General features: G+C 35.2%; 1 protein-coding gene across 1 annotated transcript in view; it reads left to right on the top strand.

Annotated features, from left to right (window-relative positions):
* Positions 1-15955, top strand: part of LOC132557794 (spermidine synthase-like) — a gene marked incomplete at its 5' end in the record, with an annotated part of 33131 nt that extends 17176 nt beyond the window's left edge. The window contains 4 exons of the mRNA XM_060222321.1: positions 379-462; positions 661-806; positions 1427-1549; positions 12664-15955. Of these exons, the coding sequence (XP_060078304.1) occupies positions 379-462; positions 661-806; positions 1427-1549; positions 12664-12711 (401 nt within the window). The remainder of the gene's footprint in view (positions 1-378; positions 463-660; positions 807-1426; positions 1550-12663) is intronic.
* Positions 15956-23864: the final 7909 nt, after the last annotated feature.

Raw genomic sequence — 23864 nt, forward strand, 5'->3', positions numbered from 1 at the left:
TTTCATATAAACTTTATCTCTTTCACAAAAATTGCGAAAGAAGCGATCAGCTTATGTGAATCACTCGTGTTGGCCTGGATGGAAGTGGGCAGGGGGTTTCTTAATGTAGGAGGAAATTGGGGCACTAAGGGAAAACCAGATCGGTGACATCATACCTTCTCACATTTGCTGCGGGTATGGAACTCCCGAGGGCAAGGTGCAAGGCAAGGAGTGAATAACCACCGCACCACCCAACCACTTGATTTCATGAATAAATCTTCCTCACAAAATCCACCTCCACTTACGTCTGTCCGTTACACCATAGACATGGAAGAACATTTCCCAATAATTAAATAAGTCTCCACAAAATCAAGGATTGTACACTTTATTATCACACAGGTGTAGCCAAAGGTTTGTTTGAAACAGATTACTACAATAGTATGAAGACAGCAATGGCTCCTGGGGGTATTGTATGCTCACAAGGTAAGACCATGCAGAAAATCACTCTTCAACATCGTATTGGCCAGCTTTATGCTTATTATGCTTATAAGGAATAATGCTAAACTGTATATTTAAGAAAGGCATCGTCTTCATATATATTTGTATGTAAAATATCAAAAGTATTTTAATCTCCACATCCTGATGATAAGGAAACTAACATATTATTATGTTTTTCTACAGGTGAGAGTTTCTATTTTGACTTGGAATTTATTCGAAACTTTTTAACAATGGCACGCACATCTTTTCCCAGTGTAGGGTTTGCCTACACGCTTATGCCAAGCTACACAGGTGGCCATATTGGATTTGTTATGTGCAGCACGAACCCGGTATGTACAGCTATCTTTTTGTTTGTACATATAGTTACTATCCACCAATAAGTCAGTGCCTGGTTATAAGCCCGCTCATTTCCTAGTCTTGCTACTTTAAGTTATGTCTTAACTTTGTCCTGAAGTTGTCTTTAACTGCCTTGCTATAAGGTTGCATCTTCTAATCACCTTTTGTACCATAGCAATGTCACACTGGGATAACATTATCATTTTTTTGGTATATTTGTAGCACTTTTGAGAATAACTTTGCCCTAAGATAGAAAAAATGATGGGAGAAAACCCTGCCCTAAGATAGAAAAAATGATGGGAGAAAACATAAATCACTTCTTTGTTTCAAAGATTGGAATCGCTTTAAAAGGATGGGAGAAGTAAAAAGGTTTGGAACTTCTCTGTGTAAAAACCTTTCACTTTCTAGCCCAGATGTAGCCATCACTTATCTTTGACTAGATGAAATACTAGTGTGGGTGATGAAAAAAAATAGATCTTGTATTCTGTCATCTTGTCTTGAGTTTCTCTTTCCGCTGGCAAATATTAGAACATTCACATTGACATTTTACCTGGACTGGATACATTGTATATCCTAAAGTAGACACGACAATAATATAATGTACGGTTTCCAGGATGTGGTGTTTGAGGAGCCAGTTAAATGTTACACAGATGAAGAGATTTGTCGGATGGATCTCCGCTATTACAACACAGCTATACATCGTGCAGCCTTTGTCTTACCACAGTTTGTTAAAAAGGTAGGCTAAATTTACTCTTACAATGCCCTGATGGAAAGTTAGAGTAGTTGAAATATCTGTCTCCCATATAACAGATATAGTCTTTATCTTCCACAGAACAATGGAGGTACCGGTAAGTCTTTTTTATCTCATACAAAGAACAAAGGAGATAAATCTGTTCTATTTTCACACACAGAACAAGGGAGGTAAATCTGTTTTATCTCACACATAGAACAGAGGAGAAAGAGTTAATGGTTCACATAGACCAGCAAAGATCAATCTAATTTTCACACACGGAATAGGACAGGTAAATGTATTCCTTATATCACACAGAACAGGACAGGTAAATGTATTCCTTATATCACACAGGACAGGTAAATGTATTCCTTATATCACACACAGAACAGGACAGGTAAATGTATTCCTTATATCACACACAGAACAGGACAGGTAAATGTATTCCTTATATCACACAGAACAGGACAGGTAAATGTATTCCTTATCACACAGAACAGGACAGGTAAATGTATTCCTTATATCACACACAGAACAGGACAGGTAAATGTATTCCTTATATCACACACAGAACAGGACAGGTAAATGTATTCCTTATCACACAGAACAGGACAGGTAAATGTATTCCTTATATCACACACAGAACAGGACAGGTAAATGTATTCCTTATATCACACACAGAACAGGACAGGTAAATGTATTCCTTATATCACACAGAACAGGACAGGTAAATGTATTCCTTATATCACACAGAACAGGACAGGTAAATGTATTCCTTATATCACACACAGAACAGGACAGGTAAATGTATTCCTTATATCACACACAGAACAGGACAGGTAAATGTATTCCTTATATCACACAGAACAGGACAGGTAAATGTATTCCTTATATCACACAGAACAGGACAGGTAAATGTATTCCTTATATCACACAGAACAGGACAGGTAAATGTATTCCTTATATCACACAGAACAGGACAGGTAAATGTATTCTGTATATCACACACAGAACAGGACAGGTAAATGTATTCCTTATATCACACAAAACAGGACAGGTAAATGTATTCCTTATATCACACAGAACAGGACAGGTAAATGTATTCCTTATATCACACAGAACAGGACAGGTAAATGTATTCCTTATATCACACACAGAACAGGACAGGTAAATGTATTCCTTATATCACACACAGAACAGGACAGGTAAATGTATTCCTTATATCACACAGAACAGGACAGGTAAATGTATTCCTTATATCACACACAGAACAGGACAGGTAAATGTATTCCTTATATCACACAGAACAGGACAGGTAAATGTATTCCTTATATCACACAGAACAGGACAGGTAAATGTATTCCTTATATCACACACAGAACAGGACAGGTAAATGTATTCCTTTTATCACACAGAACAGGACAGGTAAATGTATTCCTTATATCAGACACAGAACATGACAAGTAAATGTATTCCTTATCACACAGAACAGGACAGGTAAATGTATTCCTTATATCACACAGAACAGGACAGGTAAATGTATTCCTTATATCACACAGAACAGGACAGGTAAATGTATTCTGTATATCACACACAGAACAGGACAGGTAAATGTATTCCTTATATGACACAGAACAGGACAGGTAAATGTATTCCTTATCACACACAGAACAGGACAGATAAATGTATTCCTTATATCACACAGAACAGGACAGGTAAATGTATTCCTTATATCACACAGAACAGGACAGGTAAATGTATTCCTTATATCACACAGAACAGGACAGGTAAATGTATTCCTTATATCACACAGAACAGGACAGGTAAATGTATTCCTTATATCACACACAGAACAGGACAGGTAAATGTATTCCTTATATCACACACAGAACAGGACAGGTAAATGTATTCCTTATATCACACAGAACAGGACAGGTAAATGTATTCCTTATATCACACAGAACAGGACAGGTAAATGTATTCCTTATATCACACACAGAACAGGACAGGTAAATGTATTCCTTATATCACACAGAACAAGACAGGTAAATGTATTCCTTATATCACACAGAACAGGACACGTCAATGTATTTCTTATATCAAACAGAAAAGGACAGGTAAATGTATTCCTTATATGACACAGAACAGGACAGGTAAATGTATTCCTTATATGACACAGAACAGGACAGGTAAATGTATTCCTTATATCACACAGAACAGGACAGGTAAATGTATTCCTTATATCACACACAGAACAGGACAGGTCAATGTCTTCCTTATATCACACAGAACAGGACAGGTCAATGTTTTCCTTATATCACACACAGAACAGAACAGGTAAATGTTTTCCTTATATCACACACAGAACAGAACAGGTAAATGTATTCCTTATATCACAAACATAACAGGACAGGTAAATGTATTCCTTATATCACACAGAACAGGACAGGTAAATGTATTCCTTATATCACACACAGAACAGGACAGGTAAATGTATTCCTTATATCACACAGAACAGGACAGGTAAATGTATTCCTTATATCACACAGAACAGGACAGGTAAATGTATTCCTTATATCACACAGAACAGGACAGGTAAATGTATTCTTCATATCACAGGACACACATCACACACAGAACAGGACAGGTAAAATGTATATCACACACAGAACCTTATATCCTTATATCACACAGAACAGGACAGATAAATGTATTCCTTATATCACACACAGGACAGGACAGGTAAATGTATTCCTTATATCACACAGAACAGGACAGGTAAATGTATTCCTCATATCACACAGAACAGAACAGGACAGGTAAATGTATTCCTTATATCACACAGAACAGGACAGGTAAATGTATTCCTTATATCACACAGAACAGGACAGGTAAATGTATTCCTTATATCACACAGAACAGGACAGGTAAATGTATTCCTTATATGACACAGAACAGGACAGGTAAATGTATTCCTTATCACACACAGAACAGGACAGGTAAATGTATTCCTTATCACACACAGAACAGGACAGATAAATGTATTCCTTATATCACACACAGGACAGGACAGGTAAATGTATTCCTTATATCACACAGAACAGGACAGGTAAATGTATTCCTTATATCACACAGAACAGGACAGGTAAATGTATTCCTTATATCACACAGAACAGGACAGGTAAATGTATTCCTTATATCACACAGAACAGGACAGGTAAATGTATTCCTTATATCACACAGAACAGGACAGGTAAATGTATTCCTTATATCACACAGAACAGGACAGGTAAATGTATTCCTTATATCACACACAGAACAGGACAGGTAAATGTATTCCTTATATCACACACAGAACAGGACAGGTAAATGTATTCCTTATATCACACAGAACAGGACAGGTAAATGTATTCCTTATATCACACAGAACAGAAAAGGACAGGTAAATGTATTCCTTATCATCAACAGAACAGGACAGGTAAATGTATTCCTTATATCACACAGAACAGGACAGGTAAATGTATTCCTTATATCACACAGAACAGGACAGGTAAATGTATTCCTTATATCACACAGAACAGGACAGGTAAATGTATTCCTTATATCACACACAGAACAGGACAGGTAAATGTATTCCTTATATCACACACAGAACAGGACAGGTAAATGTATTCCTTATATCACACAGAACAGGACAGGTAAATGTATTCCTTATATCACACAGAACAGGACAGGTAAATGTATTCCTTATATCACACACAGAACAGGACAGGTAAATGTATTCCTTATATCACACAGAACAGGACAGGTAAATGTATTCCTTATATCACACACAGAACAGGACAGGTAAATGTATTCCTTATATCACACAGAACAGGACAGGTAAATGTATTCCTTATATCACACACAGAACAGGACAGGTAAATGTATTCCTTATATCACACAGAACAGGACAGGTAAATGTATTCCTTATATCACACACAGAACAGGACAGGTAAATGTATTCCTTATATCACACAGAACAGGACAGGTAAATGTATTCCTTATATCACACAGAACAGGACAGGTAAATGTATTCCTTATATCACACACAGAACAGGACAGGTAAATGTATTCCTTATATCACACAGAACAGGACAGGTAAATGTATTCCTTATATCACACAGAACAGGACAGGTAAATGTATTCCTTATATCACACACAGAACAGGACAGGTAAATGTATTCCTTATATCACACACAGAACAGGACAGGTAAATGTATTCCTTATATCACACAGAACAGGACAGGTAAATGTATTCCTTATATCACACAGAACAGGACAGGTAAATGTATTCCTTATATCACACAGAACATGACAGGTAAATGTATTCCTTATATCACACAGAACAGGACAGGTAAATGTATTCCTTATATCACACACAGAACAGGACAGGTAAATGTATTCCTTATATCACACAGAACAGGACAGGTAAATGTATTCCTTATATCACACAGAACAGGACAGGTAAATGTATTCCTTATATCACACAGAACAGGACAGGTAAATGTATTCCTTATATCACACACAGAACAGGACAGGTAAATGTATTCCTTATATCACACAGAACAGGACAGGTAAATGTATTCCTTATATCACACAGAACAGGACAGGTAAATGTATTCCTTATATCACACAGAACAGGACAGGTAAATGTATTCCTTATATCACACAGAACAGGACAGGTAAATGTATTCCTTATATCACACACAGAACAGGACAGGTAAATGTATTCCTTATATCACACAGAACAGGACAGGTAAATGTATTCCTTATATCACACAGAACAGGACAGGTAAATGTATTCCTTATATCACACACAGAACAGGACAGGTAAATGTATTCCTTATATCACACAGAACAGGACAGGTAAATGTATTCCTTATATCACACACAGAACAGGACAGGTAAATGTATTCCTTATATCACACACAGAACAGGACAGGTAAATGTATTCCTTATATCACACAGAACAGGACAGGTAAATGTATTCCTTATATCACACACAGAACAGGACAGGTAAATGTATTCCTTATATCACACAGAACAGGACAGGTAAATGTATTCCTTATATCACACAGAACAGGACAGGTCAATGTTTTCCTTATATCACACACAGAACAGAACAGGTAAATGTTTTCCTTATATCACACACAGAACAGAACAGGTAAATGTATTCCTTATATCACAAACATAACAGGACAGGTAAATGTATTCCTTATCTCACACAGAACAGAAAAGGACAGGTAAATGTATTCCTTATATCAGACACAGAACAGGACAGGTAAATGTATTCCTTATATCACACAGAACAGGACAGGTAAATGTATTCCTTATATCACACAGAACAGGACAGGTAAATGTATTCCTTATATCACACAGAACAGGACAGGTAAATGTATTCCTTATATCACACACAGAACAGGACAGGTAAATGTATTCCTTATATCACACACAGAACAGGACAGGTAAATGTATTCCTTATATCACACAGAACAGGACAGGTAAATGTATTCCTTATATCACACAGAACAGGACAGGTAAATGTATTCCTTATATCACACAGAACAGGACAGGTAAATGTATTCCTTATATCACACAGAACAGGACAGGTAAATGTATTCCTTATATCACACAGAACAGGACAGGTAAATGTATTCCTTATATCACACACAGAACAGGACAGGTAAATGTATTCCTTATATCACACAGAACAGGACAGGTAAATGTATTCCTTATATCACACAGAACAGGACAGGTAAATGTATTCCTTATATCACACAGAACAGGACAGGTAAATGTATTCCTTATATCACACAGAACAGGACAGGTAAATGTATTCCTTATATCACACAGAACAGGACAGGTAAATGTATTCCTTATATCACACAGAACAGGACAGGTAAATGTATTCCTTATATCACACAGAACAGGACAGGTAAATGTATTCCTTATATCACACAGAACAGGACAGGTAAATGTATTCCTTATATCACACAGAACAGGACAGGTAAATGTATTCCTTATATCACACAGAACAGGACAGGTAAATGTATTATCACACAGAACAGGACAGGTAAATGTATTCCTTATATCACACAGAACAGGACAGGTAAATGTATTCCTTATATCACACAGAACAGGACAGGTAAATGTATTCCTTATATCACACAGAACAGGACAGGTAAATGTATTCCTTATATCACACACAGAACAGGACAGGTAAATGTATTCCTTATATCACACAGAACAGGACAGGTAAATGTATTCCTTATATCACACACAGAACAGGACAGGTAAATGTATTCCTTATATCACACACAGAACAGGACAGGTAAATGTATTCCTTATATCACACACAGAACAGGACAGGTAAATGTATTCCTTATATCACACAGAACAGGACAGGTAAATGTATTCCTTATATCACACAGAACATGACAGGTAAATGTATTCCTTATATCACACAGAACAGGACAGGTAAATGTATTCCTTATATCACACAGAACAGGACAGGTAAATGTATTCCTTATATCACACAGAACAGGACAGGTAAATGTATTCCTTATATCACACACAGAACAGGACAGGTAAATGTATTCCTTATATCACACACAGAACAGGACAGGTAAATGTATTCCTTATATCACACAGAACAGGACAGGTAAATGTGTTCCTTATATAAATGTATTCCTTATATCACACAGAACATGACAGGTAAATGTGTTCCTTATATCACACAGAACAGGACTGTATATATCACACACAGAACAGGACAGGTAAATGTATTCCTTATATCACACACAGAACAGGACAGGTAAATGTATTCCTTATATCACACACAGAACAGGACAGGTAAATGTATTCCTTATATCACACAGAACAGGACAGGTAAATGTATTCCTTATATCACACAGAACAGGACAGGTAAATGTATTCCTTATCATAAACAGAACAGGACAGGTAAATGTATTCCTTATATCACACAGGAAAGGTAAATGTATTCCTTATATCACACACAGAACAGGACAGGTAAATGTTTTCCTGATATCACATGGAACAAGACAGGTAAATGTATTCCTTATATCACACAGAACATGACAGGTAAATGTGTTCCTTATATCACACAGAACAGGACACGTAAATGTATTTCTTATATCAAACAGAACAGGACAGGTAAATGTATTTCTTATCACACATAGAACAGGACAGGTAAATGTATTCCTTATATCACACAGAACAAGACAGGTAAATGTATTCCTTATATCACACAGAACAGGACAGGTAAATGTATTCCTTATATCACACACAGAACAGGACAGGTAAATGTATTCCTTATATCACACAGAACAGGACAGGTAAATGTATTCCTTATATCACACAGAACAGGACAGGTAAATGTATTCCTTATATCACACACAGAACAGGACAGGTAAATGTATTCCTTATCATCACACAACAGGTATTCCTTATATCACACAGAACAGGACAGGTAAATGTATTCCTTATATCACACAGAAAAGGACAGGTAAATGTATTCCTTATATCAGACACAGAACAGGACAGGTAAATGTATTCCTTATATCACACAGAACATGACAGGTAAATGTATTCCTTATATCAGACACAGAACAGGACAGGTAAATGTATTCCTTATATCACACAGAACAGGACAGGTAAATGTATTCCTTATATCACACAGAACAGGACAGGTAAATGTATTCCTTATATCACACAGAACAGGACAGGTAAATGTATTCCTTATATCACACAGAACAGGACAGGTAAATGTATTCCTTATATCACACACAGAACAGGACAGGTAAATGTATTCCTTATATCACACACAGAACAGGACAGGTAAATGTATTCCTTATATCACACAGAACAGGACAGGTAAATGTATTCCTTATATCACACAGAACAGGACAGGTAAATGTATTCCTTATATCACACAGAACAGGACAGGTAAATGTATTCCTTATATCACACAGAACAAGACAGGTAAATGTATTCCTTATATCACACAGAACAGGACAGGTAAATGTATTCCTTATCACACAGAACAGGACAGGTAAATGTATTCCTTATATCACACAGAACAGGACAGGTAAATGTATTCCTTATATCACACAGAACAGGACAGGTAAATGTATTCCTTATATCACACAGAACAAGACAGGTAAATGTATTCCTTATATCACACAGAACAGGACAGGTAAATGTATTCCTTATATCACACAGAACAGAACACGTCAATGAATTTCTTATATCACACACAGAACAGGACAGGTAAATGTATTCCTTATATCACACAGAACAGGACAGGTAAATGTATTCCTTATATCACACAGAACAGAACAGGTAAATGTATTACTTATATCACACACAGAACAGGACAGGTAAATGTATTCCTTATATCACACAGAACAGGACAGGTAAATGTATTCCTTATATCACACAGAACAGGACAGGTAAATGTATTCCTTATATCACACACAGAACAGGACAGGTAAATGTATTCCTTATATCACACAGAACAGGACAGGTAAATGTATTCCTTATATCACACAGAAAAGGACAGGTAAATGTATTCCTTATATCACACAGAACAGGACAGGTAAATGTATTCCTTATCTCACACAGAACAGAAAAGGACAGGTAAATGTATTCTGTATATCACACACAGAACAGGACAGGTAAATGTATTCCTTATATCACACAAAACAGGACAGGTAAATGTATTCCTTATATCACACACAGAACAGGACAGGTAAATGTATTCCTTATATCACACAGAACAGGACAGGTAAATGTATTCCTTATATCACACAGAACAGGACAGGTAAATGTATTTGGTTATATCACACAGAACAGGACAAATGTATTCCTTATATCACACAGAACAGGACAGGTAAATGTATTCCTTATATCACACACAGAACAGGACAGGTAAATGTATTCCTTATATCACACACAGAACAGGACAGGTAAATGTATTCCTTATATCACACAGAACAGGACAGGTAAATGTATTCCTTATATCACACAGAACAGGACAGGTAAATGTATTCCTTATATCACACAGAACAGGACAGGTAAATGTATTCCTTATCACACAGAACAGGACAGGTAAATGTATTCCTTATATCACACAGAACAGGACAGGTAAATGTATTCCTTATATCACACAGAACAGGACAGGTAAATGTATTCCTTATATCACACAGAACAGGACAGGTAAATGTATTCCTTATATCACACACAGAACAGGACAGGTAAATGTATTCCTTATATCACACAGAACAGGACAGGTAAATGTATTCCTTATATCACACAGAACAGGACAGGTAAATGTATTCCTTATATCACACAGAACAGGACAGGTAAATGTATTCCTTATATCACACAGAACAGGACAGGTAAATGTATTCCTTATATGACACAGAACATGACAGGTAAATGTCAATTCCTTATATCACACAGAACAGGACAGGTAAATGTATTCCTTATATCACACACAGAACAGGACAGGTAAATGTATTCCTTATATCACACAGAACAGGACAGGTAAATGTATTCCTTATATCACACAGAACAGGACAGGTAAATGTATTCCTTATATCACACAGAACAGGACAGGTAAATGTATTCCTTATATCACACACAGAACAGGACAGGTAAATGTATTCCTTATATCACACAGAACAGGACAGGTAAATGTATTCCTTATATCACACAGAACAGGACAGGTAAATGTATTCCTTATATCACACAGAACAGGACAGGTAAATGTATTCCTTATATCACACAGAACAGGACAGGTAAATGTATTCCTTATATCACACACAGAACAGGACAGGTAAATGTATTCCTTATATCACACAGAACAGGACAGGTAAATGTATTCCTTATATCACACAGAACAGGACAGGTAAATGTATTCCTTATATCACACAGAACAGGACAGGTAAATGTATTCCTTATATCACACACAGAACAGGACAGGACAATGTATTCCTTATATCACACAGAACAGGACAGGTAAATGTATTCCTTATATCACACAGAACAAGACAGGTAAATGTATTCCTTATATCACACAGAACAGGACAGGTAAATGTATTCCTTATATCACACAGAACAGAACACGTCAATGAATTTCTTATATCAAACAGAACGGGACAGGTAAATGTTTTCCTTATATCACAGGGAACAGGACAGGTAAATGTATTCCTTATATCACACAGAACAGGACAGGTAAATGTATTCCTTATATCACACAGAACAGGACAGGTCAATGTATTCCTTATATCACACATAGAACAGGACAGGTCAATGTTTTCCTGATATCACACACAGAACAGAACAGGTAAATGTTTTCCTTATATCACACACAGAACAGAACAAGGTACACAGACAGACTACACAGGTACATAGACAGACTACACAGGTACACAGACAGACTAAACAGGTACACAGACAGACTACACAGGTACACAGACAGACTAAACAGGTACACCACAGACAGACTACACAGGTACACAGACAGACTACACAGGTACACAGACAGACTAAACAGGTACACCACAGACAGACTACACAGGTACACAGACAGACTAAACAGGTACACAGACAGACTACACAGGTACACAGACAGACTAAACAGGTACACAGACAGACTACACAGGTACCCAGACAGACTACACAGGTACCCAGACATACCACACAGGTACCCAGACATACTACACAGGTACACAGACAGACCACACAGGTACCCAGATATACTACACAGGTACCCAGACATACTACACAGGTACCCAGACATACTAAACAGGTACCAAGACAGACCATACAGGTACCCAGACAGTCCACACAGGTACCCAGACAGACCACACAGGTACCCAGACATACTACACAAGTAATGTGAAAATAGATTACCATACGTGAATACCAGTCCAGGTGCATGGATACAAGCAAACACATATAAGAGATATACAGCCATTCACTTGTAGTAAGATGTACATGCCATTAAGAATGAAAATATTACTTTGTGACATAATATTTGTGGTATATTTTAGGCACTGGAGTCAGCACCAGACACAGCTAATGGCCAGACAGACACATGAAGCGAAGATTGAGGAATAACTATCATTACCTATCATTTTTACTCATTACTATTCGGAATTCTATGATATTCTGATATTTTTTGACATATCTTACCTATATTAAGTCTAATTGTTATGTTACCCTTTTTTTTCAAAGTTCCATTTGATTTTTTAAATTTTACATGAATATTGAAATTGTTTCATTTTCTTAAAATTTTTTTAGAGTGGTTTATATTTTTAATTTGATACCTGAGATTTCCACCAATCATTCCAAATAAGCCCATTTCAAATGAACTAATTTTATTGGAAGAAGGTACCCCCCAAAACTAACAAATCTAGCATAATTGTAATGATGGAAACTAAAGTAGATAGATCAAGTAATCCCAGTCATAAAAGTAATGTTTTCTTGGATTTACTATCGTTACATTTTTTGGACAAAGTGGCAGGAGGACCTAGGCGATCCCCTTTTGTCCGACATTGTGCGTCGTAAACTTTTTAACATCTTCTCAAATTCCTGGCATGGTATAATCAAGTACTCTTCATGGATTTAAAGGCCTTCTGATGCTTTACCAAATTTGTAAATATCATGACCCCAGGGTCTAACATTCGCCCCTGGGGAGGGAGTAAAGTTTACTATAGTTTATGTAGGAAAATCACATTTTTGAACATCTTTTGTTTATTTTCTTTTGGAAATGGTTCAAACTTGGTTAGAAATTATTTTTTATTAGTATAAGCTGAGTGCTTTATGAGATGCACATATTGACCTTGACTGACCACCAGGAGCTGAGCAGGGCCAAAAGTAGGTCAAATTGACTGAAATTTCATAGATGTTCTACTGTCCCTGGATGGAAGATTTTATATAGGAAAACTCAAATCTTGAGTGAAATTTCTGTTAATTCAAACTTGGTTAGAACCCTCAGCATGGGACAGCAGTTAATGTATACACAATTCACGTTTTTATTATGTGTACAATATATAGTTAAAGTTATATATCACTTTTTTTAACAAGATAATTTCTATGACATGTTACAAGAAGCACTGTGACTCAGGTGACCATTAAGGCCCTTTAGGCCTCTTGTTTTAGTTGAAAATGCATATTTTAATTGGTGCTTATTTCTATTAACTTCTTTTGTTTTACAAAGTTAAGTGCTATCAGAACCTAACTTGAAAAATTATAGTTATTTCAATGTGCATGGACATTATGTCATCTACTATGTGCATCTGTTTCTAATTTTACTTGTATAAAAATACCTTTGAGTAAATGTACAATCACTGTGTGGTAAAATTTAAAATGTTATACTATTTGGTTTTATTTGTTTAGAAGGAATCAAAGCTTGTCTGCTTTGGTTGTTATGATTTCTATATTAATCACGCAATTTCCTTTTCCACAGAATACAGATTTCGTTAAATGTTTGAGATAGATATGTTTATAGATTAGTGAGCTGCACTACATTTCCTGTTAGCGACCTTTAATGTGTTCACAATAAAATTATTTGTCCTGTTCAGTTTTACAAATATACAGGATTAAGTATTCTGTCATAAAAAAGGAGAAATATTTTAAATCCTACTCCTCTTGTAGGAATGAATGGATTTTTTTGAGTCTGAAGCATGGTTGGGTGAAAGGGAATCAATTTTGTATAAATGGTAGATCTGTGCCCTCTGGGGCAGGAGGGGCCCAATCGGGGAAATAAAGAAAATTCTTCAAAATCCTACTCCTCCTTTAGGAATGAAGGGTTATTTCCCAAATCACCTAAATTTTTTCAGAAGTATTCTTTGGTGAAGGGGCTAAGTTTTGAGGAGGGATTGGCCCAGTTGTTGAAATGTAAGTTGTTCAAAATCTTTAATCCATACTAGGATATGGTCCAAAACAATTTTTGATAATAGTGAATCTGACCTCTGCTTGACCACAAGGGCATGTCCCAACAGGGAAATTATATCAGAAATTTTTGTCATATTTCAAATTATCTTTTTAAATGACTGAATAGCTAAATTAGCCAGATAAGCAATGCAGGCCTCTTGAGTCTCTTGTTTGCTGTATTTATTAAGAGGGATGGTGTTTCATGGTTTTTATCAGAGGAATCATTCCTATTATACTAAGGTTTGGCAGCTTGATCGAAAGTTCTGTATACAAATCAGGAATAGATTCTGTTATATCGGACACATTCATTTTGGTATGTGTATCAGGTGAGGATATTAACTGCATGTTGAAAAGGAGGTTCCACAACTAACTTAGAAATAAGGTAGATGGTTCAACTGTATATGAAGTGATTTTCCTTTTTCATTCCCAATATTTTTAAACAATGATAAATTTGGTCTCTTTGGTATATGTAACATTATAAATGTAAGATGGATAATTGTATTATAGTTTGTCACGAATGATTTCTACTGCCACTTTTCATCTGTTATATATATATAATTACCAAGTGAACACATTGCATCATGTACAGTAATGTAATGAAGATTTCAGATTTGAGATACCTGTTGTAACTGTATCCAGGTATGATGTATGTGTTCCTTGTAGAGTTGATATCTATGAATATATGTAAAATATTGTGACCCAGGTGTGCATGTCATGTAAAGACAATCGGCCACTATGACAATGTTGGTAATTTCTAGCTGTCTGTCACTTCAACTTCCAAACATCCTTTTTTGGGGATGTCGTGGTGATATAACAGTGAGGCCGTTGTAAAATTTCTTGTCTAAGCGATTTGGTGGCGTAAATGTTGAGCTTGAGGCAAGCATCAGGCACAAGTCAAAAATTATCTTCCTTCATCAACTTCATTACAGTGTTCAGATATTCATAGATTAACAGAATGTATCACTTACAGTAATGTATGTTGATCTGAATGTTTCAGATTTGAATTTCTTGTCGTTATTGTACCCATGTACGATGTAGTTACAAAGTGATATAAGTTGTATAACTATGTACTGTATCTATATAGACATGTGTAAAAGTAGTTAATGCTTGTTCCTATAGAACTTTACATATCTTATATATATAATGTAAATGAATGTACCATGTGTGGAAAACGACCAAAAAACAATCTAACTTCACATTGATCTCCTCTTAGAAGGAAGTGAGATCATCTTATTAAGAATTAGACAAAGCACAGTTTATTGGGGAACAAGTTCTGTTAGTAATTCTCTTACATGTACTTGAAATTGGTAAATATCTTCCAGAAAATTACTTTTTGAAAATTAAGTTAGTGATAAGACCTCTGATGAAGAAGATTTTACAGTGTGTATTAAATATATGTTAGTGACATATTTGTGTTTTACTTATTTTATCAGTTTATGTAAGTTGAGACTCAAGAAGTAGGTAAATACGTTCAGACAATAAATCACAAAGTTTATGTTTGTCATGCAAATGTATATATTTTGGTCATTAAATACAAAACAGTCTGTTGATGTGCACAATGACCAGGGACAACTTTACACAACTCTAAACATAAATACAGACGAAGTAATTATGTCCCTGTGGTTATATAACCAGTGTTGTCTGGTTATAAGATAATCTACCAAGGACCATGACATCCATTGCCTAGTTCTTGTTCTACCTCTGACTGCTGTAACTGGGCACTTTGTGATTGGTGATTTAAGCATTATCCAAAATTAAGCTACGAGAGTGAAGATATTATGAAACGGCTTCCATGAATACAAATTTGAATTTCAAGGTACTGATGGATTCCATTGATAACTCTTTAAGAAACTGGTGAAATGAGTCACTTTCAGAGTGAGTTAAATCCATTCTTAATAGAATACTGGCTAAAATGAAAACAAAACGAAAGTGGTCCTCGATCCTGATTTTAGATCAAGACTGCAAAATTTACACGATAGGTATGTTATTGTGTTTGCTGGCATGCTTGATGATGAAGAAAACCACACCTATTCATTATGCAATCTTTCCAAAAAAGAAATACCGGCTAATCCTAATTCGGTAATATGATCATTTAGTTTGCCACGAAAAGCATACGGACCTCCCCTGTTCATTTGGATTCATAAACTTCACAAAAATTCTCATAAACGGGGAGGCCTTATGAATATTTTTGTCGCTGGCAAGTTTAAGCTATTCATTCATACCCATGTCCAAATCTTCTTGCTATCATTCTTGGCACCGTCATATCTTGATTACAGTCTTATTGTGATACTAAAGCACTGGAAGTAATAGTATGTGGATTTCAAACGATCCTTTCACAAATATCCTTGTCTAAAATACTTTTCTTCTGTACACCACTATACACCATGCTAAACTGGGAAAAAAAAAACCTTCATTCTCTTGTTATGAGAGCTTTCTTTTCCAAGAAAGCTGAAAGAAGGATCAAGTATATGTTTGTGAACTATACTGTTGTGTGTTCCATGAAATATACGTCCATTTCAAAAGTAAAAAACAAAATCATAAAAATTATCAAATTTTTGAATGACAAATTCTTCGTTGAATCATATAATTTTCCATTTCTGGATAGCAATATTCCTATATCCCTAACCTATGGTGTTAACATGTCACGATCTTTGTGCGAGTTGTCAACTGACAGACAAACTTGTAAACAGGGTTTCAAAAATGCAGGTTGATAAGAGTCATTGAGGAGTTCTGTTGTTGTCATAGTGATACCATTGAGAAATAATCTAACCCTTTTATTTAGGACCCGAAAATAAATAAATATACAAGCCTCCCAAGTTTCTTTCTTGGTCATGGCAAAAATGATCTCTCTCTCTCTCTCTCTCTCTCTCTCTCTCTCTCTCTCTCTCTCTCTCTCTCTCTCTCTCACCCGCATTTCGATCTCATGAGGAAGCAATTACATCACCTTAGTTATGGGGAATCCCACTTCCCGTTACGTTAAGAGCAATTTCTCCTGTTCCTTACATAACCTTTTATGTTAACCGCTGAGGAGCTGGAATTTCTCAATCATATTAAAAAACTATCGAGGGACCGATCTCAAACATATTCTTTAATATATGATTTTCAACCTTTCGAAATTATTGTTGCCATAGAACAGAGATAGGCAATTATTCAGAATACTCGTTTTTCACAATTGGTTGTCAAGGAAGTGTGTTGTCTTTTTGCACGTTTACCCATTTTTTTGTTGTTTTGCTACATAGTTGTAAAGAACATTGTATTTGTAAGGAATACAATCTTTTGCTAACACCTACATGGTTGTGAGGAATTCGTTTTCCTCACAAGTATGAGATATACGTTTTCACACTGCTACATGGCTGTGGGTAGTGATATCTCACATTTGTAAGGAATACACTTTTTTAACGCTGTTACATGTTTTGGAGGAATGTAATCCCATTTTTGTGAGGAATACAGAATACTTTTACACTGCTAAATGTTATGGGGAATGAAATTTTATAATTATAAGGAATACAATTTTTTCACACTGCTACATGGTTGTTGGTATAAACTCATACCTGTGAGGAATGCACTTTTTACGCGGTAACATGTTTGGAAGGAATGTCATCTCATTTTTTGAGCAATACAAAATGTTTTCACATCGCTAAATGTTAGAGGGAATGATATTTCATAATTGTCAGCAATGAATACAATATTTTCCTATTGCTGCCTGGTTGTGGGGAATTATTTCTCATACTTGTGAGGAATACAATACTTTCACATTGCTAGACGTTTGTGGGCAACAGTATCTCATACTGGTGAAGAATACAATAGTTTCACAGCTACATGTTTGTGGGGAACAATATCTCATACTTGTGAGGGAAACAATGTTTTCACACTGCCAAACGTTTATGGGGAATATCTCGTACATATATGTAATTGTGAGGAATATAATTTTTCACATTGCTAGACGATTGATGGGAGTGATATCTCTTATTTGTGAGGAATACGTTTTCACACTGTTTCATGGTTGTGAGGAATGATTGCCGATATTTGAGAGGAACACAATGTTTTCACACTGCCACTTGATTGACGGGAGCGATGTCCCATCTTTGTGAGGAATTAAATGTTTTCACATTGCTACGTAATTGTTGGGTGTGACATCTCTTTTTTGTCAATACCATGTTTTCACATTGCCAAATGGATGGAGGGAATGTTATCTCATAATTGTGAGGAATTATTTCATTCTCTAAACGTTTGTGGGGAACAATATCTCATATCTGTAAGGAATACAATGCTGTGACGCTGCTGAACGTTTGTGGGGAAGGATATTTCATAATTAGATGTCTGGAAAACGAACTTTCCTCATTTTTACTCTATGCCTCTATGCATTTTTCACGAACTTTCCAAGCATGCCTTCAAAGCTGACAATGGAAATCATTTCATTTTTTGAAATGTGAATTAAATTATTAAAGAACTCGAATTGCTCAATGACGAAAAGTTAAAGACAATGTGTACTGTGTATATTTTTTAACTTTCAGAATTAAGTAACGAAAGAAAAAACATAGTAATCAAATTAGAAGTTCAAGCAAATATTTCTCCTACACCTAAAAATACATGAATTTTGTTATCTACATTGTAATTACACTACATTGCTTTCACATTATTCGCCCTAGTCCGGCGGTAACATGCAAATTGACAAAGCCAACAAAATAAAGGCGCAATCATTTATTTCAATAGCTAAATATGAAACGGTATTACAATGACAAATGGCAACTCAAGAGCTGCAAAACAAATATGTCCAATCTACCAAATTATTGTCACAATAAAATGATGTAGCCACACATCGAGTGGTTTAAAGAGAGGGCAAACCTATAGAGTTTTATTAAGTAAAAGATCAATCCCGATATATTGTTTATACTATAAATATAAACTAGAAATCTTGATATAATTTGTTAATTCTAAAAGTACCAACTAGGATTTTTATGTTAAGCTACATGTTAGTGAGGAACAATATCTCACACTTGTGAAGAATACAATGTTTTCACACTGGTAAACGTTTGTGGGGAATATCTCACACTTGTGAGGAATACAATTTTTGCACACTGCTAAATGTTTGTGGGGAACATCTCATAGATGTGAGGAACACAACGTTTTCACACAACTACACGTTTCATTTGACCTACTTCAGGGACGTTTTTGCTTTTTTTGTGATGTTGCTGTGTTAAACCCCACAAGTAATATTTTACTTTCTTCCATCCTCTCTGCTCTATTTTTTTTTATTCTCTGATTTTTGAGACCCTGCACCATTACATCATTTTAAGATGGTGGCGTTCTGTCAATGATACTTTTACAGCCTATTGTCTTCGACACTCCATGGAATCCTTTGCACCTTTTTGGCTGAAAAAAAATTAGTTTAATTTCAGCTGATGCAATCTACTGCAGCCTGCATGCCAAAAACTGCAATATATAGCTTTTCATGCCAATAAACATGTTATTGACTCAATGCACAATTGAGCAATGAATATTTGATAATCTAACTTTAACAACAGCAGGAAAAGTTACCTCGTTCATTATTTGAATACCTTTTTACTTTTGATGTAACTAACAAAATATCAAATAAAACTACTGTGCGTACCACACCATAATGTCATCATAATTGCAGTCAATATTAATTAACTATCCATATAGATCACTCATGGCCACTTTGAGTTCAAAACATTTTAGTGGTAACTGATATGCTTTTTTGAAATAATCTCTGATGGCTGAATTTTAATTTACAGGCAGTGTAAGAAAATAATATCTTCTGTTTTATGCCACTACTGGGCCCTCAATGCACTCTAATTAAAACAAAACTGAATTGCCATCTTCAATAATGCTTCAAAACGAAATTGGTTTTAATAGGCAAGGTAGTTTTGAGATGTCATTTAAAGCAACACCCAAGGGCCTTAACGGTCATCTAAAAAGATTTTTTTCCCTTATTTGGACTGAAAAGAGACAATTAATCCTTATATTTACATTTATCAATTTAAAAATCCTACCATTCGAATGCACTTTCTGTTGACCCTGCAGTACAATGTACTGACAGTTTGTTACGTTGTTGCAATTATTGTGCATGTGTGCCCACATATGGAACAGCTGATAGATAGATTCATTTGTCACCAAACAACAAAAAATATAGTTAAAAAATGTGATTGAATTTTTATACTACACCTTTGTTAAAAAACATGCATTTAATTTTTTTCTTTCATTTTCAATAAATAGGAATCAATAATGTCCGATAGTGTTCTTCAACAAAGGTTGTATGGCGTAGCAGTAACACACTTCGATTTTGACACACCTGAAGCGAGTCACATGAAGTTGTCGGCTGTACCATTTTCGGTACGTAAAATCTTATTGATAAAGTGGAATTTTACATAGGCCATAGACTTAAACAAGATAACGAAAATGGTGACGAGAAAGTCCATGGTATTTGTGTTTTAGAAGGATTTAATTCAGTGACGGGATCAATTCGGCCGCAGCTAACATTAGGCTATGCAATACAGTAGGGTCATGCAGCCTAGACAAGCTCAACATTCTATCATATCTCGCTAATAAATGGCAATTGAATTGTTATAAATTATCACTTGTAGCTTTGAAGAGATGCTTTCATTACCTGACCATTCATGAACATTATTTGATATTGTAATAATGAAATCTAACCGACAGAGCAGATCATATTTCGCAAGAAATCTGGTAGGCAAGCTCTGAGAATATCGAGTAAAATAGGATTGTCTGAGTGATAATATTGATGCTTTCAGGAATGTCAGTGCTTTGTGCGATCACACATTTATAAGCTTTCTGCATTATACAGGTATTTTTCATTGGCAGATAAAACAGTTTTTTTTAAAATGTGAACACATTTAGCTCTAGTACATTATAGACCTGTACAGCAATGTTACAGAACGACGCCACTTTGTTACAAAATTGCATCTTTTCACCAAGAACAAAAACACGCAACTCACTTTTTTCATTGACAAATGAAGTGACTGAAGTTAACTAGTTTCATTGAAGCGAAGCAAAGCCAAAATGTAACTATTACTCTATCACTGACAAGTACCCCTATCATTAATGCATTTGTCAAGTGCTGGCATCTTACTTTGTTATTCTTAGAGTCACACATGCCAATACTTTATGTGATGATGTTTTCCTCATTGCAGTCACAATGTCACAATTCCCACAGAAATCAACAAGTTTTGAAACAAGTTTTATATATTGAAATGAAATGTGCTTTAAAGAAAATAAGAACTATTTTTTGAAAATATATGCAAACAGCCAAAATACAATGTCAATGTCAATAGCTGAACAGAATTGCACCTAATTATATGCCCCACCTTTCTTGCTTAATTATATGTAATGTCCAAGTCCATACAGAAATATAATAGTATGATTAAATTAACAGGTTAAAACCACTTAGTCCAGTTTTCACAATGTTATTGATATCTTATCCCAGATTGGATTTTAACTCAAAATTCTAAAACTGCATGCACCATCAGTTTTTTACACCATAAACTGAAGTGGTAGAATAATTCCCTGTAAATCAGGGGATAATCGGTATGATGGTATGAACAAAGTGACCATGTTTAAACTAAATTGGATAACAAGAACTGTGCACAGTTAAAAACAGACTTCAATGCAAATAATGACGCAGTCTCGGGCTGATGGAAAAGTAACACCTTGGCTTCGCCTTCTTCATCTACTGGCAAATGCGAAAAAAAATAGTTTAGATCTACCACAGTATCAACAATTACTTGTATCACTCAACAGATTTTACTTAAACACTTTCGTAAGGCACTTTGACTGAATATATACAAATGAACTTACCTTGGTTAAGGCTTTTGAGAAAGGATAAATACAGCAAATATACAGATATTTTTAACAACATAGATAGCAAAATCTATTTTAGCATTTCAATTAAAATCAACTCGCTAAATTAGCTAAATATGCATCCTGCTAAATAACCCGCTATAGGGTACTACATTAATTTAGGGTATTCATAGAAGACCATGGTCACCAACTTTTAAACCATTACGTTAATAAACCCATGTGGCAGCTATTGGAGTCCATAGCGGCTTTCATTATTTTTTTTCATGAAATTCTGAAGGCATTAACATCAGCAAACTCTTCCTATGGCATATTGATTGATGACGTAATATGTTTGACACCCTGCCTAACAGAGATATTGCATTGCAGTGGAAATTATTTCACTTCTTGTATTAAAGATCTTCATGTTATGAAGAGTCTTCTTTATCTCGTTTTTCTTTTGTTGTTATCTTAATTATTTTTAACATCTAGAATTTCTAAATGGGTGTATGATTCAGGATTTTTATTTTCGAAAGGTATATATTTCCAGGTATATTCGAAAATCAACCTTAAATAATTACCATCAAGTGCGATCTCATCCTACTTTTTCCCTGCATACTGGCTGCATTCTCCTCGACCAACAGCAATTACGAGTTTGCTGACTTAACTAGTTCTAGAGTGTGCTATAATAATTTCTATGCACAGCAATGTTATGTCCCATTGGATTCGCAAGCCACTCTAAACTGTCAGATCCGAGATCTACAATCTGTAAAGACAATGCATATCTTATGTACACTTATTAGTAAATCACATAGGAGAGGTCAAAACATCAAGCTGAAATCAGTTTTTCCTACCTCCTATGTAGTGTGAATCAGTCCTCATTCAGTACAATACATTTTATGTGAACATTTTTATAGCTTTGGTGAAGAGGTGTAGAAAGGTGCATTTGATCAAAGTATAAATTTTGATGGATGAATGATAAAAGGACACATTAAGAGCTGAATTGTTCAACATATTAAGTTTTAGATCATCAGTTGACTAGCTTTAACTTAATGATGATATTGTGCTTAATAATGATCAGTCTGCCTTCTAGTGACAAAATTGAATAACTATGGGGCAATGACACTCTAGATGAAATTACCAAGCTTTTTACACCACTGTCATTCTGATTATAAAGGATACACTTAGGATAAATCACTTCAATCTAATAAAGTTTTACAAAAATACAGGTGGTTCAACGTTGGTGAAAATGAAGCATACCATGTCAAAATAAAAGATTGTATCCGCTTTAATTTGTGGAGTAGCCAATTTTGTAAAAAATAACTTTGAAAATTAATCCACTGTTTGCCACAATAAATTTACATTACTTAGTTTTCCATTGTTCCATTCTATTTGGTTAGAGTAAGAAATGAAGTCTAAATGAGAGTAATATATAAATGACATATCTGAACTCCTTCTCTATATAAAATATGGAAAAATAGCAACTCAAGCCTGGAGCAGC

Source organism: Ylistrum balloti, unplaced genomic scaffold (assembly GCF_031769215.1).
Source record: "Ylistrum balloti isolate Yb309-2 unplaced genomic scaffold, AGI_CSIRO_Ybal_v1 Utg370726, whole genome shotgun sequence".
In the NCBI taxonomy this organism is placed as follows: domain Eukaryota; kingdom Metazoa; phylum Mollusca; class Bivalvia; order Pectinida; family Pectinidae; genus Ylistrum; species Ylistrum balloti.